General features: G+C 43.9%; 1 protein-coding gene across 1 annotated transcript in view; it reads left to right on the forward strand.

Moving 5' to 3' along the window:
* COL16A1 (collagen type XVI alpha 1 chain) overlaps positions 1–16,305 on the forward strand; it is an 871,927-nt gene that overhangs the window by 737,397 nt on the left and 118,225 nt on the right. Inside the window, exons 53-56 of the mRNA XM_085648479.1 lie at positions 3,878–3,922; positions 6,263–6,316; positions 8,019–8,054; positions 10,433–10,495. Of these exons, the coding sequence (XP_085504605.1) occupies positions 3,878–3,922; positions 6,263–6,316; positions 8,019–8,054; positions 10,433–10,495 (198 nt within the window). The remainder of the gene's footprint in view (positions 1–3,877; positions 3,923–6,262; positions 6,317–8,018; positions 8,055–10,432; positions 10,496–16,305) is intronic.

Here is a 16,305-nt window from a genome sequence, read left to right on the forward strand (position 1 = left end):
AGCAGATTGTGCTTTATTTTCCGAAGTTTGGAAAGTCTTTGAGGCACATTTAAATCCAGGAGTATGAAGAACTGTATTTCAAGATCCCCACCTGCCTGACAGGGATCTTTGTGTTGTGAAGGGCGCTACAGTGTGTTTTAAGCGCTTGCTCAGCAAACTGTTTTGTATTGAGGACACAAACTCCCAAAAACACGAATCCCCCATGCGCAATGAGGCTTCTCTCCTAGTGTGGAGGCCATTGTGCATGTTCTATGTCTGAGTCTGCCATGAAATGCGAGCAGAACAAATGAGTGAACATTGCTCTCAAAAGGACTGGATGGCCATCACTATGACCTGACAGACCACCAGAACAGGGTTTACAGTGGTGGAGCCAGCAGAGTGTCCACTGGTATAAACCTGGTGCATCACCCAGTTCTAAATAGAGCAGTGCAACCATGAGTTTTGTGGCCAGGGAGTGCCACCTTTTTGATGGCATTGCAGGATCTGCCCATTGTCCCAGACTTGCCATGCACCAGCCTCCTTTTTTAGGTCTCGCCTAGCGTTGCAGCACATGAGCGCTCGCTCGGCAAGACATATTGTGAGAGAGATTTCAGAAGGGGACTTGAAGCCCAGCCCATCATTTTCATTGGGTCGCATCAGCGTTTATGCTAAATGCTGGCTTCCCATTGAAAAGGATGCTTTATGGTCACTGCCCTTTCTCCCTTTTGGATGGCCCATCCGGACTGGGTCGTCTGCTTCACGGCTGTTGTGAAGCACTTTCTTATCTTTAGGGGGGGGGGCATCTGTTTCTAATTAGCATGGCCTTAGCGCGGCCATGCTAATTAAAAACAGATGGCCCCCCTAACCTAGTTTCTAGTGCACTGTATTGTCATTTTGGCTAACAAATGTGAGCAGTGCTCGTGTAAAACGCTCCAATACCTTTGATCGAGTTTGCGCTTTAAAAAAACTGAAAATTAAAAGTTCTGTACACAGTGACCTCCTCTTGCCTGGACAGCGTCCGAGTCCTCCCTCCTTTCTCTGCTGGGGGGAGGGGCCTGGCTTTCAACACGATCGGCCATTCCCTGCGGGAGCCATAATGGGACCCGACAGATGGCATAAAATCCGGCGCCCCTTGACCTCTGCCTCAAAAGGTGTTCTTTTGTTCCTGGGAAGGGGTGTTTTACGTTTCCTGGTCTAAAACTACCTCTTAGAGAAGCAATACTAAATATACCAGCTTAAGAGGATTGGTTGTGGATGGGCGCTCCCCCAGCACATCTGGCGCTGCTCAGGCTTCAGTGTAAACATCTGGAGGGCGTGGGGTGAGATCACAACAGTGAAAGAAAAGAAGACTGAGGCGCGGCCCTAGGACATGTTGGTTGGGGAAAGGAACCGCTCTCTACTCCAGCCCCAGCTAAAAGGGCGTAGACAAAGAGGCCTGCAGGGTCCCTAACGTAGCTGCATTCTTGGTGCACTAAATTGTAAACCTATTTCATATACTACACTAGAAGGCTTCAGTGGTGGGTTAATGCACCTGTTGTGGATATCTGGAAGAGTTCCAGGTGTTAAAACTAATTAAATAGCACAGGGGGGAGTTGCCGCTTCTCAGTGAAGCGTGTACATCGACATCTTGCGTGCCAGCGAGTTATTCCATCCAGATATTGTAGCTGGATGTGAACCTGTGACTGTCAGGTTCCTGAAAAGCTCTACAGTAAGTGCATGAGCCCGATTAACTTTTTTTTCTGGGATCCTATCCTGTGACATGCAAGCTGTACACAGATCTCTGCCGCAAGCAAATTCGTCCCATAGCTCTTACTGTGATTTGAGTCTGTAACTGCGGGTTTCATACAACTATTTGCAGAACGCACATTAGATAAGGACACTAACCCACTGATCTACTTAAAAGGGATTGGCACTTGTATTACGCAGCTAATGGACAGATCTCAGCAGCAGGCACATTCGCCCCGGTTCTTTTTACCCATGGCCTACAGGATTCTCGCGTATCTCTACAGTAATTATTGACCCACTGGGCTATCCTACCTCAAGTGTGTCTGCAGCCTAGCTAGTGTGTCAGAGGCCCTAGGACAAGGAAGGAAAGGCCCCCTGGTTGCAGCTTGAATATTACAATGGTCCAATAATCAGGGTTCGGTGGACCCCCCATGTCCCTGGGCCCAGTAGCACTGCACCTGCTCCACCAATGTGGCGTAACGGTCAGAGCTACCGAGTATAGAACTAGGGAACCAGGTTCGAGTCTCAGCGGCGTCGGCCCAACATCCTGTGATTCTGGGCAAATTACTTAATCTCCCCGTGCCTACCAAAAATGAACGTATACATGTGTAAGGCAATTTGTGATCATTTAAAGCGTTCCAATACTTTCGGGCCGATTGTGCGCTATATAGAACTGCATAACAAAAACTGAAGCCCTCCACCCAATGGGTGTTCATTCAGTGGATCATGGTACTTCCGTTTCTTTACGTTCCGAGACACGGCCGGCGCAGGATGTTATGGCGGCGCTCAGCCACCGACAGCCCAACGACAACAGCCTGAGCAGTGAGGTCTCAGGGTGTGGTGCAAAGATGTAAGAAAAGAGGCCAGGGCATTTAGAAGTAGGGAAGTTTTAATCTTGATGTAGCACCAGGAAGCAGACATCCTGTAGGCATCAGTGAGCCCCCGTACAAGAACCCTTCTGGGCACAGCGCCAATAGGGAGTCGCCTGTGTGTGGAGTAAGAAGCAGGGCTTTAAGTGGGATAAAAAAAGGGGGGGATGTAATTAAGGGCGTGGTTTAAAAACACAAACTACAAATCTGTGCTTAGCATAGTGTGCCACTCCACTAGTATTTTGCTGCTTCTGTCATTGCATCCAGATATATAATACAAGTAACATTACACCTACAACAAGCCATGGATATTGGCTTTGTCAATGGTTGTTAGTTACATAGGATAAATAGGCACCAACTATGGTTTTGATGTGTATAATATTGAAAATGCTTCAGTTCTGAAATGATGAGACTGTGAAAGAACTATAACGAGTATCTGAAGTTACATCAAAGGCAGCAAAGGGTGGCACTGCTGCAGAATTAAGATTTATTTTTCACCCTGAGGGTGAGGGCAAAAATTGTGAGCTCGACAGGGAGCCGTCTCAGCACCTGCTAATTAGAACTTCCGGTTCTGAGCATCAGTAGGACCCGGCCACTTCAAGCCCTGGTAAGGAGAATGGACTATTTGAAATTAGGTTAGTTTTAGTTTGGATCAAGTGGTCAACCTATTGCACTCTTGTAAGGTTTTGTGGTCACAAGAGTCAAACCATGGACATCTCGGATAACTTACTGTAGCAAAGCAATCCTACTCGGTGTATTCCATGTCTGAGGGTGGAGGGGGTGGTCTATTTTAAATAGTCGAGTTCCCAGACTTCTGTTTCTTAGCTGTAGCGCTCAATAGAACCGCTATGGGGTGGTATTTAACCCTGTTACGGTGAAACTACGTACCCTGCAGCTCTCACCTGCACAGCACCATCCCTACTTACGAGATATGGTCAGTAACGGACACGTTCTATGCAATGCAATAGCTGTTGCTTTTGGTATTGTAAATAAAAATGGCTTTTAATTTTTTAAAAGGCATTGCCATTTACAATGCCAATAGCTCCAAAATTTGCAGTTGCGAGACCTATTGCATTGTAAATACTTGTTCTTATGGGGAACATTGTAGAGATTAAACTGAACTCTAGGAGGTCTATTGTTTTCTTCTTGCTGCTGTTATGTTTTTAAACCCTGAAACCAGGGCTTACAATATCAATGACAGGTGAACCAGACGCCGGTATGTTAGGGGCAGCAGCTGCGACCTCAAGTTGACATTCATGTTATCATATTTTTTGTTTCTAAAGGTGATTGGTTTATCTTTTCAGGGACCCCCTGGTTCTTCGGGCTTTCCAGGTGCCATGGGACCAGCTGTGAGTTCATTTTTTGCCCGTCTTCTTATCGATTCCAGTGTGTGTGTGTGTATGTGTGCGCAGGTGTGTGAGTGTGTGTGGGTGGGTGAGTGAGTGTGTGTGTGTGTGTGTGCTCGCGGGTGGGTGAGGGTGTGTGTGTTTCTTGATGTTGCCCTGTTGATATCTGCGGCCTTGCTTCATTGCACATTGCTTCGGACCTTTGCCAAGTTATGCGAGAGCAGTCATGGAAACAGTTGAAATTGTCAAAACCCCGGCTGATTCAGCAGTTCTGCGTGGAAAACCGCACTTAATTGATGGAGCCCAGCGGCCTGGTCTCTAAGCAACCGGTTAAACTTTGCTTCCAACCCCTGTCAATATAAGCACCAATCCATGAGTTCCAAGACAGTCGCTCCAGTGCTGTGACTGTGGAAAGTAACTAAATAAAGCCTGGATGAGCTCCAGCACTGAGCAAAACTGGCCCACACAGTGTGCATTGTGCAGTGCTTAACATGGAAGTGCACAAGTGCGGATACGCCTGCTCATGTACAGTGTTGGTACTCTGCTATTAAAATTATTGCACCCATGCCGAGAATACAAGGAAGTGGCGGTGCACGGCAACGCAAGCCCTTTGGCTGCGCCACGCTGCGGCACTTCCGAATCACTGGGATGCGACATATTTACAATAATATGTTGCATTCCTGTGCTCTACCCTGCGCTGGCGCACAAACTGCAGCCATGCGCCGGCGCAGGCTCCCTTGCACCATGATGCAAGGATGCCTGCGCCGTGGAGGGATTGTTTTTGTGAAGGAAGCGGCACCTTCCTGCACAAAGACAATCACTGCAGGCATTTTCCTCTTTCAGTGCGTGCTGTAGAATGCAGCACGCATTGAAAGAGGAAAAAACAAGGAGAAATGAAAGCATATCTCCTCGTTGCGCCTCGCTACGCCTCCCCTGGGAGGCTTAGCATTGACACGAATTTCCAGATTTATGATTCCTCATAAATCTGGAAATGTGTCTCGTTCTATGGGCAACACCCATGGAACGCCCCTTACACGCAAAGGGGCATATTATCAAGAAACAGCGTTAAAATTATCGCCTGGGGCTTGATAATATGCCCTTGAGAATTCCCATAGAAGCCCATGTTCTGGTGTCAACATGGCTTCTATTGGAATTCTCTGCGGCAGGTTTTCAAGCCCATTATCGCCGCTTTAGCGGCAGTTTTCTGCCGCTAAAGCGGCGATAATTTTAACGCCGTGCTTGATAATACGCCCCAAAGTGCTGCTTGTGAAGGGGCCATATTTACAATGTAGATATGGAGAAGTGAAATGCGCCTCTAGTACGTCACAAAAAGTGACGAACTGGTGGCGTAGGGGGTTTGTAAATCTGCCCCTTAGCACTCCGCCTTTAAAATGAAGGAAGACCAGTTTCTTTGTGCCTGCCTGTTTCAAGTACTGACTGCGCAGATGCCCTTTAAGTCATGCATTATCACAAGGGTACCATCGCACAGACAAGGTGCCCTGCGTGTAGATGAAGCCCGTGCCCTCCACTGCCTCACTTCTAGCAGACTGTAATTCCCAGAGCACCTTTTTCTAATTATTTATGCACAAAGAAGGTTCGAAAACTATGCCCAAGGTCTGATAAAAAATGTTTTCTCTAAAGTAGAATATAAAAGCTTCGAATTACTTTATTTTATTTATCCCTGTTTTGCCATGTGTTCTCTGTCCATTCTTTTCTTTTTTACATCCCATTACTTTTGTACATTTGCGCTTTTGAGGGATCATTGCTTTTCCAATCTACCCACGGACCAAGGCTTCACACACCATCTCCTCTAATATTGTGATTTTAGATGTTCTTTACATGAATGTATGTACTTCTTACCTGGGAAGTAAAGGCGTCCTGTACAAAGTTTGGGGAGAGTGGAAAGTGTTTTGCATCTTGAATATAATGCAGGGGTGTGTGAGAGGAGCATGCTCTCTTCCTGTTTGGCCCATGGGACAAGAGGAACCTAGAAGGTACTTCTAATAGGGTTTGCGAAGGTCCATGAAGCAATGCGGGTTCAGCTCCATTGTACAGAGGAGGAGAGAAGGAACAAGACCCATCTGTGGTGTGGTTATTCTTCAGCTCCTGGGTGCATGGCTTGAGGATTACCTTTTTCTTTTTGCACCTTTTGACTTCTAATCCGGCTATAGCATGGCTTCTTGTGTAGTGGGACCTAAATTATCAAATGCTCAATACCTCTCAACAGTACTATGCCTGGTCGGAGAGACTGATGAAGATGGACGGCTGATATTTCCTGGGTATGGGGAACCAATATCACTCCAACAACCCTAACTGGCCACTTTCTTCTTGTATCTGTGACAGGGACCCCGTGGAGAGCGAGGAGCTTCAGGGAACCCAGGCGAGAAAGGTGACCAGGTGAGAAGGGGATGTTCACAGCCTGTGACTTGCCAAGACAGCCAAGTGGCATCCTTCCGGTTCAAGGGCAGTCAGCATGTCTGTGTGGGGCAGAGGTCTGCCTGAGTTGAATGTTGCATTGTTTGTGGGGCACTATGAAGAGACCGGTAAACAAACCTAAAATATTAAAACGGGATTCGGCATCTCAGAAGAATGATGATGGCTGTGAGTGCGAAGTCCACCTGAACTTCAAGCACTGATAAACGGCACAGCTTGATCGTCGACACTGGGTAAGCGACATCTCTGGACTTTCGATGGCCTTTGTTTGGACAGAGAGCTGGACATTGGCCAACACTGCATGGGTTGTAAGTAATCGTTCATTCAAAAACCACAACAAGTTTTAATTCACTATTTTTCCTTGGTATGCTGGTATAGTGTGAATATTACAGCAGGATTGTGTATTCACGTAAGGGCGTGTGTTCTCAGTTTGCTTTCGTATTTTACATGGATGTGGTTAGTGGTTTCACCAGGCAATGTGGCAGGGAATAAGAGGGGCTGTCATTTCAGTAAATTGTATTTGTTGTAATGCACATGTGGGATTCTCAAGATAGATATTTTGACAGTGTGTACTTGGGTATTGTGGAAGTGTGTAGATTGGTATTTTTACAACAAAGAGTTGGGTGGTTGGACATTTTTGTAGTTTGGTATTTTGACAGCTGTAGATGAGCAATTTGGTGTAGTTTGGTGTTAGGGAATTAGGTAGTCGTAATGGATTTATTAGATTTATTATGGTATCATGGAGTGTGAAACTGAGAAATGTCTGCATAATGATTTACAATATTTTGGTCAGATAAGAGTTGTGTAGCAGGTTGTTGCTTGAGTGTTTCCATGCATAGATAAGTCAGTTGGTGACATTCAGTAGGATGCCACATGCTGTGTTTGGGTATTCCGGCAAGATGGAGTCCTTTATTTCTGATCAGTGTTTTTGGCTTTCATTGTCAGATGTAGTTGTGTAGCTGGGTGGCATTGGAATTTGGCAACATTCAAATGGTATATGAAGAGGCAAGAAATAAGGGTGGTGGAAGTCAAATAGACTGATCAGTGCCCATATCTTATGTTCTTCGGATGGAACCCTTGATGAGTGAGCAGTCCTGTTAGAAAGTTGTCCTGACCAGTGGTTCTTAACCTGTGGCCCGAGGACCCCTAGGGGCCCACGAGGCCTACTCAGGGGGTCTGCAAATGTTTACAAAATTAAATCATATTACAATTAAAGTACATATAAATAAGGAAGGCACATTAAAGATTTACATTTCTTTTCTATATTTGATTATGAAATAGAATATTTAAAACATTTTGGACATTTGTTTAATGTATACTTGTTTCTGTATTCTAGAGGTATTCTTTTGAGGTTCAGATCATAGTCCCAGGGGCCCTGGCTTCCAATGATGACGCAGTGGACGTCCATGGATTCCACTCATGATTCAGTGGGTTCCACGGACATCGAAAGGTTAAGAACCGCTGGTCTAGATAGTTCAGGAGTTGGAAGTACCAGTACCTTCTTCTTTCAATAACAGCACATTCACCCAATAGAAGGTCCTAAAAAGAGAAACAACCACAAGAACTTCTATTCTATTACTGCAGTGCTTCACTTTAGCCTTTATCTTAGAGCATTGCTCATACCCTGCTCTTAATGCTATCATTAACAGGTTGTTTCCTTTTCCAGGGATTCCAAGGAGAGCCTGGCTTCCTAGGACCACCTGTAAGTACCGTAGGGCAGCAAGTCCTCTCTTTGCACATGGAAGAGGTTACTGTTGGTGGATGTTGATCAGTATGACGAAGATGCTGAGAGACCATATTGTCTTCATCCCCCTTGTTATCAAAGTAGCTTGAGCCGCTCAGAGACAAAGGTGTCACTCCAAAGCATCATGTTATATGGAGGCCAGAGCTGCCACACTGTGCAAATACCTGGCATCCTCTAAGCAGTCCAAAAGCTGCTGTGATCTTCGGTTGACTTCTCAGCTGATTCAACACATAGGAGAAATATAGTAAATAATCTTGCAGCATATAGGAACTAACTCCCTTGCTCATCTAATCTGCCCCTTATTCTTAATTTACAGCCCACACTTGGACACCATTACCAGCACACTTTGCAGACGCAGAACTATCAGAAAACGTTATTGTTGGAGAAGGAGGGAACAAGAGCATTGTTGGAATTACAACCCTTAGCATCCTCTTATAAATAAGGCCACTGTTCCTTTAACAGATATAGCTCTCACTGAGCCTTGAATCTATAGAGTGTGATTGCAATGCAATACTCTATCTGAGCTGTGGTCGCCTACTGCAGTTAGCCTTGAATACTCACTTGGTGCCATTCTTCGTAAGTTAAGTGTACAAAGCGAGTAGTTTGGCTATTCAATAGGGGCTCTGGGAGTGGGACATGAATGGGAAAAAACAATATTTGGCAAGGATACTACCCAGTAACCACCTACTGCTCTACTGATTTGGCACCACGCTCTCATCACAGTCTCCTTCTGCCCTCATTCACCCATGTGCAGATATTGGGAGCACTTGGAAATAAATTCAATTCAGCCATATAAAAGTCACAAGACAGCCGGCCAAACAGACATGCACACTTTAAACTATGAACAGGCAGCCCGCCACTCCTCCCTGCTGCTGCTGCCACTCAGCAGTCCCCCTCCATCCTGAAATTCAGTTCAGGACAGGTGATGAAAAATAAAATGGTAATCTATTAGCTTCATTACCATTCGATTTTTCGTCTCTGGTGCTTTTTTCGGGGCATTTGTAGAGGGGCGACGCTCCTCTGCTCTTATGGACGAGCCACTCCTGCAACACAGGTGATTAAATTATGTGTCGACAAACAATCATGCAGCAATACTTTCCTTCAGTAAACAGCTCTGCAGAGCAGTATAGTACATATTATAATTATTATATACATGCCTCACTAAGAAATACTTCAGGTTTCAAGACAAGGGACCTAAAAAAGGGATGCAACATTATTTGTGTATCTTATAAAGTTTCAGTGTCCTGTTAAAAAAAGCGCAGAACAGTCTCCAAAGAATGCATCATCCCACTAAAAAAATCAAACTTTGTGTTTCCTGCAGCATTCAAAAGCTCTTCCCCCTTTACGCCAGTTGGGGCGTTTTCACAATCTGGACAACATTGTCATCTCTTTAAATGGCTGATTAGAGCAATCTGCAGACAAAGACGACCAATTAAATGTTTCTAAAGTGCCTCATTCAACATTGTGCCTGGTTTCCATCTGTTTGGGATAGAAACGTTTATTTGTTAAAATCTGGACTTTATGCAAGAGATATTTCATTGTGCAATAAGTGAGGTAAATTCATATTTTTTTTGTTTTTCCAGTTTCTCCGATTATGGTTAGATTAAATATGTATGGAAATATCTACTTTCCAATGCATTCCAAAGTAATGGAAAATAAATTAAAAAATATGTGAAGTATTTGTCTAAACTTTTGCTTCATAAAGAGTCCTTTAATTTGTAGTCTAGAGGCATTGATTTGCCATAAACTCAATCTGGGTAATATAAAGGCTTAGGATTTCAGGCCCTGTCCTTGCTGGAACAGGGCCACACCACTGCAGATGCTCACTGCCCTCCTCATTATCACTTTGAAAGTAAACATGTCCCTAAAGCAAGGGCTGTGAAGGACACCTTCTATGCTGTGGGCCCTACTCTACAGACACCATGTCAACTCTTGGTAGCTCTCACAAGCACCTCTGCACAGCTCTTGTTCAGTCTGTCAGTGGTGAGGCATTCCTCTGGACCTCCCCGAGCAGACCAATCTATCTTCTCAAGTAGTTGCGCAAGTTAATTAGCCTTTATCATCTTGTGATTAACAAACAGCAGGCCGCACTCAATGTGCAATAAATACACCTCCAATGTAGACGAATTCTGCAGAAATCAGGATTGTTCGCAACCTCAAGTAGAGTCTTCCCTTACCTCCTGTATGTTATTGCTTGAAGGCAAAATGGTACCATTCTGTAATGTGGGGGAACTGTGGAAAGAGGTGTGAGATATGGAGAATCCAGACCTACAACCTCATTATGTGTCTAAAATATGTTATGATGTACTCACACTTGCAATGTTTTTTCTTTGTAGGGTCCCCCTGGATTTCCAGGAAAAGCTGGAGTTTCAGGCAGTCCTGGTTCTCCTGGTGAGAAGGTGAGTACTGAAGTAGCGGTCCAAAATGACTGAAGGAGGAAGTGCGATAGAACAGTTTGTAAATAAACTCGCTTCTTCTGTACCATATGTTCCAAGTTCCGATTTTCTATTGAGGTGTATTCTACTCTGTGGAATCAAGGATCATAAATATTCTTAAACTAGCCCCCATTGTAACTCCAACACCACTGACTAAATTATCAGGGTGATTGATAGCTTTTCAGGGGTGAAAGACCTTGTCTCAGATGGGCTCACTGCAGAGTTTTCTTTTTGTAAGAATTATAAGATGATTTTGGTCCAAACTTACTGCAAACTGGTAGTCTGTCTCCCTCCATTAGAGAGGCAGTGGTTTGTGCACTCCTTAAACTGGGTAAAGATGATACACGGTGCCAGGCCTACCGAGCTTTATCATTACAATAAAACTCAAACTAAAATTGTGGTCACTAGACCTGTTCATATATCAACAAATTGGTTGTCCACGAACAATCTGTGTTCATCCCCAGCAGAGCACCATCAAATAATATAGGCATTTTATTTGCAATAATGCAACAGATATATTCAGAGGTTGAGGCTGTATTGGCTTTTTTAGATGCCAGAAGGCTTTTGACTCGCTGGAGTGGACATTCCTCAATATAGCATTAGAATGTATTGGTCTAGGTTGGTATATTACAGACCTAGTCTAGCATTATACAAGGATCCTATTGGTAGGGTTGGCGTGAATAATTCTATATCACAGAGTTTCCCAATTAGTAGGGGCACCAACTAAGAATGCCCACTCTCACCTTTCCTGTTTGCCCGTTCGATTGAGTTTCGGCCTGCAGACTCAGGAATTATCACTGACAGACAGGGTTAGCATTCTCTACCAGAAGAATGTTGTCTCTTTACGCTGACAAAAAATCAGCTATTTGTTAAAAACTCCTCTGTTAATTTGTCCTCCGTGATACTGGAGATCATTAAGTTTGGTGAATTATCCAGCAATAGAATAAATTAGAAAAAATCTGACTTATTACCTCTTACACGCAGTATAACTAGACCTAAGCTGGAGTACCCCCTGAAGTGGCGTCCTAACTCGATCAAATATTTAGGATTTCAGAACCAGTGAAATAAAGACATAGTGATCCGCAACAATTATGGCCCAGTACTTGATAAAACTATGTAATCAAGGGGAGATATTGATTCAGTTGCCATAGTCCATGGCAGGATGGATCACAATTCTAAAAATGCTGGTTCTTCCAAAATGTCTTTGTTTATAAACATTCCTATTTAACTGAACTCTCTCTATTTTTAGCTTCCTCAGATTCAACAAAATAGGGTCTTACCAATACTTACAAGACCAATGGCAAAGGGAGGCCTCTGCTGCCTGACTTTCAAGGATAGCAGCTCAAGTACATTTTGTGGCTTGAGCTGCTAAATAATGGCATTATTGCCCCATTTAATAATAGAGAAGGATCAGGTAGAACTAAGCACCTTGCTCACTATCTTAAATAAATAACAGCCCAACCATCTTCTGAGATTCATGTAATCTCCTGTACCCATTGGGCATTGTGGTCATTGGCTCGAAAAGCATTACATGCTCTGTTTTATGTGCCTGCCATGGTAATGGCAAATAACTCCTTGTTCACGTTTGAATCCATTGTGATGGTAACCCATGTCATTTATTATTGTGGATGAGTTCTCAACGGAGGTCATGCTTAGCAGGAGATTGCCCTTTAAGGGGCTGGGTATTGTAATAAGATCTTACTTAACGTAAAAAAATGTCCTGAAAGTCACTGAAAACAAGCATTGGCATAGCCAATAGGTCTCGCTTTTGAGACCTTATAAGTGTTTAGCCATGCAACAGTTGATGTTGTTGCACCAAGGATATTGTGCTGCATAACTAAATACTTATAAAGTCCCAAAGGCGAGACTTATTGGCTATGCCAATGCTTGTTTAGTTGGTGGTTGGGTGTACTTGCCTGTGTAATCCCACTGCACCCACCTTTGTAGTTCAAGCGTGATCGTTATACTTCGGTATAAAATTTCTGCCTCACCCCTTTTCAAATCTACTAGCCCCCACTGCCTATCTCAATTAATGGTTAAGTTGTAGAAAGGACATTGCTTTTGTGGTAACTTAAGTATAATAACCAAAACTTCAACCACCCATTTTCAGTCTGTCTAATGCCTTTCTTGGTGCTGCATACCACAGAACTTACAAAAGAAACCCCTCAGTCATTTTCTGAGAGATGTAGTTCTTCAAAAACGTGATCTCGATTTCCATCATTTCTGAAAATTTGCATTGATTTTCCAACTCATTACACAAAATAACGCCCAATCAAATGATTGTAGGAGAAGAGAAATAATTAAGCTATATGCAGAAATAAATTCAGGCACACAAAAGGTAATCAAAAGCCACCCTAAAACTTAAACCAAGGGGTTCATTATTTTTAAAATGACATATCGCTGATTCAGACTGCAGCAAAATAGGTCACGTATTTGCCAATCAACTGCATCTAAACAATTAGGCTTACTTTAAACAGTTTAGGGATCATGTCCATACTCCCCACAGCACACATGATGGTAGTAGGAGAGGATGGGGTCCGTCGGCTAGACTGCCGACTTTGGTGCTGGAAACCAGGGTTCGAGCCTCGGGGACGCGTCCACGTCCTGTGATTCTGGGCAAATCACTTAATCTCCACGTGCCTGAATGTGTAACTTAACCGGTGCTCATGTAAAGCGCTCCAATACCTTCATGTCGAGTTCGCGCTATATAAAATAAGCACACAAAAAAACTAGAGTTCACCCCAAGACAGCGAGAAAAACGTTGTTACATGTTGGAGGTTGTAAATGCTAACCCTCAGCAATCCATGTCCTCGTCCCACGAACCAGTACTAGAAGCACTATCGGGATGCTGTCTTCTTATAGCACCCAGCTGAGGCTGGGTCGGTTAGTTACAACATTCACGTTTGATTCCCCGTCCTGTGAGTCTTAATAATCCTCATTAATGATTGGGTTGAGGGACTTAGATGTATTGTACTTCTCATACGTAAAATAGTCACTCGTGACAAAAAGTCCACTGTATGTAGAATTTGGTTTTTTTGCGGACAACAATGCCGTAGAGCCAGGCAAAAAGAAATTGTCATTCGAGTTTAAACTTTAGAGTAAGTCGGTGATGTCAGCGCTGTATTTTTATGCATACTGCGGTAAATGGGACCACACAAACCGTTCGAAGATGGCGCTCGCTGCTCTGCTTCTCCACGAACGCCGGTAAAAGGACCCATTTCAAGAGGGACGTTTCTATTACGAACGGACGCAATCCTGCTCTGGCATCGACCCGCCCCCTTCAGCTAATAGATATGTCTGATTGGTATATGACCTGCTTTCCTGATGCATGGCGAACTATTATTCGTCAAAATTCTCGGAGTTCAAGGGGGCATTTCTTCCAATTGGTGGAACTGGCTTGTAAAACGAAAACAGATGGTTTCGGTTGGCGGAGCCGAGCCTGAGTCGACAGGCACAGCAGTGTAGCCCTTCTTCCACAGGGTGCCAATCAGTGGGTAGGACACAACAGCAGCAATGGCGGTCAGAGTGTAAAGTGTACTCTGTGGCAGTATTGGGTCGTAGCTGGTTGTCGGACTGAGAGGTGCTGGAGGTAAGTGACCAAAAATGAAGGTAGATTATGTGTGCTGGCGTGAGGTCTCACACTGACAATCCCTCATCGCGATCACGGTAAAAGCGAAAGTGATTGCGATGACGCACACTAGGGATGCGCGCACAGCAGCGGGGGGAGGGGTATGGTGCTGAAGGCAGGCGCAGGATGGCTGGGCGAGAAGGGAGGGGGGAATGCGGGGAGCAGCTGTGCGCGTGCACTGTAGCTTGTCGCCAGCACACAAAGGTGGGTAGCACTTTCTAAACCCACCTTCTAAATGTCTCGCCAGACCAGCGCATGCGCTGGGTCAGGCGAGACCTAAAAATCAAGGTTAAAGTGACGTTATAGTTAGGTATGGTAATAAAATTGTACTTTACGTTAAACAAAACTGAAATTCACTAAAAACAAAGGTTAAAGTGACCTTATAGTTAGTTGTGGTAATAATATCTAACTTTATGTTAAAAAAAAAACTAGAAATTCAATGAAGAAAACTAAACATTAAAGTGAAGTTATAGTTAGATGAACATATCAGTCATAATTTCATGTTTTAAACTAAAAAACACTGAAGTTCATCAGTTATAGTTATCAGTACTAACTGTGACTTGCACCTCTTCCATTCCCTGCTTATGACCTCACATATCACATCACTCATGACATTTTCAGTTATATCATTGAAGACAACAGTTAAGAGATCTCAAATGACATTATTGATGACATAGCTGGATATATCATTGTTGACCACTCTAGTCAGGGTAAGCTAGATACACACTAAAATATTGGCCCAGCCTCTGTTTTTCTCTGAAAACTCTTTTTAATACTGGCACATCTAAATTAGTAATGTTAAATCCAACTTTACTATAAAGAAGATTTATCATTACCATTCCAATGATATAAAACATGACATAGCTCCTCTAAACAGGAATTACAGCTTAAAAGTGCATTAACGAATTCCCAATGTTAACCTATGAGAGGAGTAAGCCTCACAGTAGTGAAAAACAAATGTGAATGTTTCTCACAGCCACAACATGCAAAACTCAAAAGTGCGTGTCCTACCTTTTACTTACACAGCACCCTGCCCAATGGGCTACCTAGGGCCTACCTCAAGGGTGACTTATGTGTAATAAAAGGGATGTTTAAGGCTTGGCAAAGGATTTTAATGCCAAGTCAAAGTGGTAGTAAACTGCACATGCAGACCCTGCAGTGGCAGGTCTGAGACAGGTTTGACAGTCTACTTGTGTTTGTGGCACAATCAGTGCTGCAGGCCCACTGGTAGAATTTAATTTACAGGCCCTGAGTATTTGGTTTTCGACTTAACAAGGGACTTATAAGTAAACTAAATATGCCAACTGTGTATACACCAATGTTACCGTGCTTAGGGGAGAAGCACATGCACTTTAGCACTGGTCAGCAGTGGTAAAGTGCTCAGAGTCCTAAGACCAAAAAGGAATCGGCAAAAAAAGGAGGCAAGCAAGCAAAACATTTGAGGGAGGATCACCTTAAGGATGACAAGTCTAACACGCCAGTACAGCATTTCAGATATGAAATTAAGTACTTAAGTGGTGAAGAGTTTTGTAAACCATAAATTACTCTTCACACACACACAAACATCGTTAGATGAACCAAGGTCCTCCTAGGCGCAGCCTTCACTCTATACTGAACACTTTGTGGATAGGTGACCTCCTCTGGGCAATCAACCAGACATGAGTGGGCAAGCACTGATGCATGTGGTCTTTCCCCTGTGAACAACTCATTGAGAACCTACTCCCTCCAGACACCAATCCCCATTAGGTGGACAAGCCCATAGTACACACACCCTTTGCCCTGTACAGAAACCCTTGAAGGAAAGACCACCTCTTTTGGGCACTCACCAAGGCATGGGTGGAACATTTAATACAGGAGTGGAGGGTCCAAGGAAAGTTTAAAGACCAGCACAGATATTTCCCCAGTACAACTATTATATAACACCTAGTTGTCCGCGGGTCTAACAGGCTTCACCAAAACCTTAAAGAGCTAGAACACAGGCAAATAAACTCTCAATGATGCATTGGGAGATCCTTAAATAAGGTTGGAATCCCATCACCTCATGCTTCATCATCTGGGATTTATCCTCTTGGCTGAAATGCCTAGTGCAGCCAAGGGCTACAGATCCTCACTGTGAGAGAGGAGCTCAGGGATGTTTTGAGATACT

The sequence above is a fragment of the Triturus cristatus genome, chromosome 3_2, assembly GCF_964204655.1.
Source record: "Triturus cristatus chromosome 3_2, aTriCri1.1, whole genome shotgun sequence".
Taxonomy (NCBI): Eukaryota; Metazoa; Chordata; class Amphibia; order Caudata; family Salamandridae; genus Triturus; species Triturus cristatus.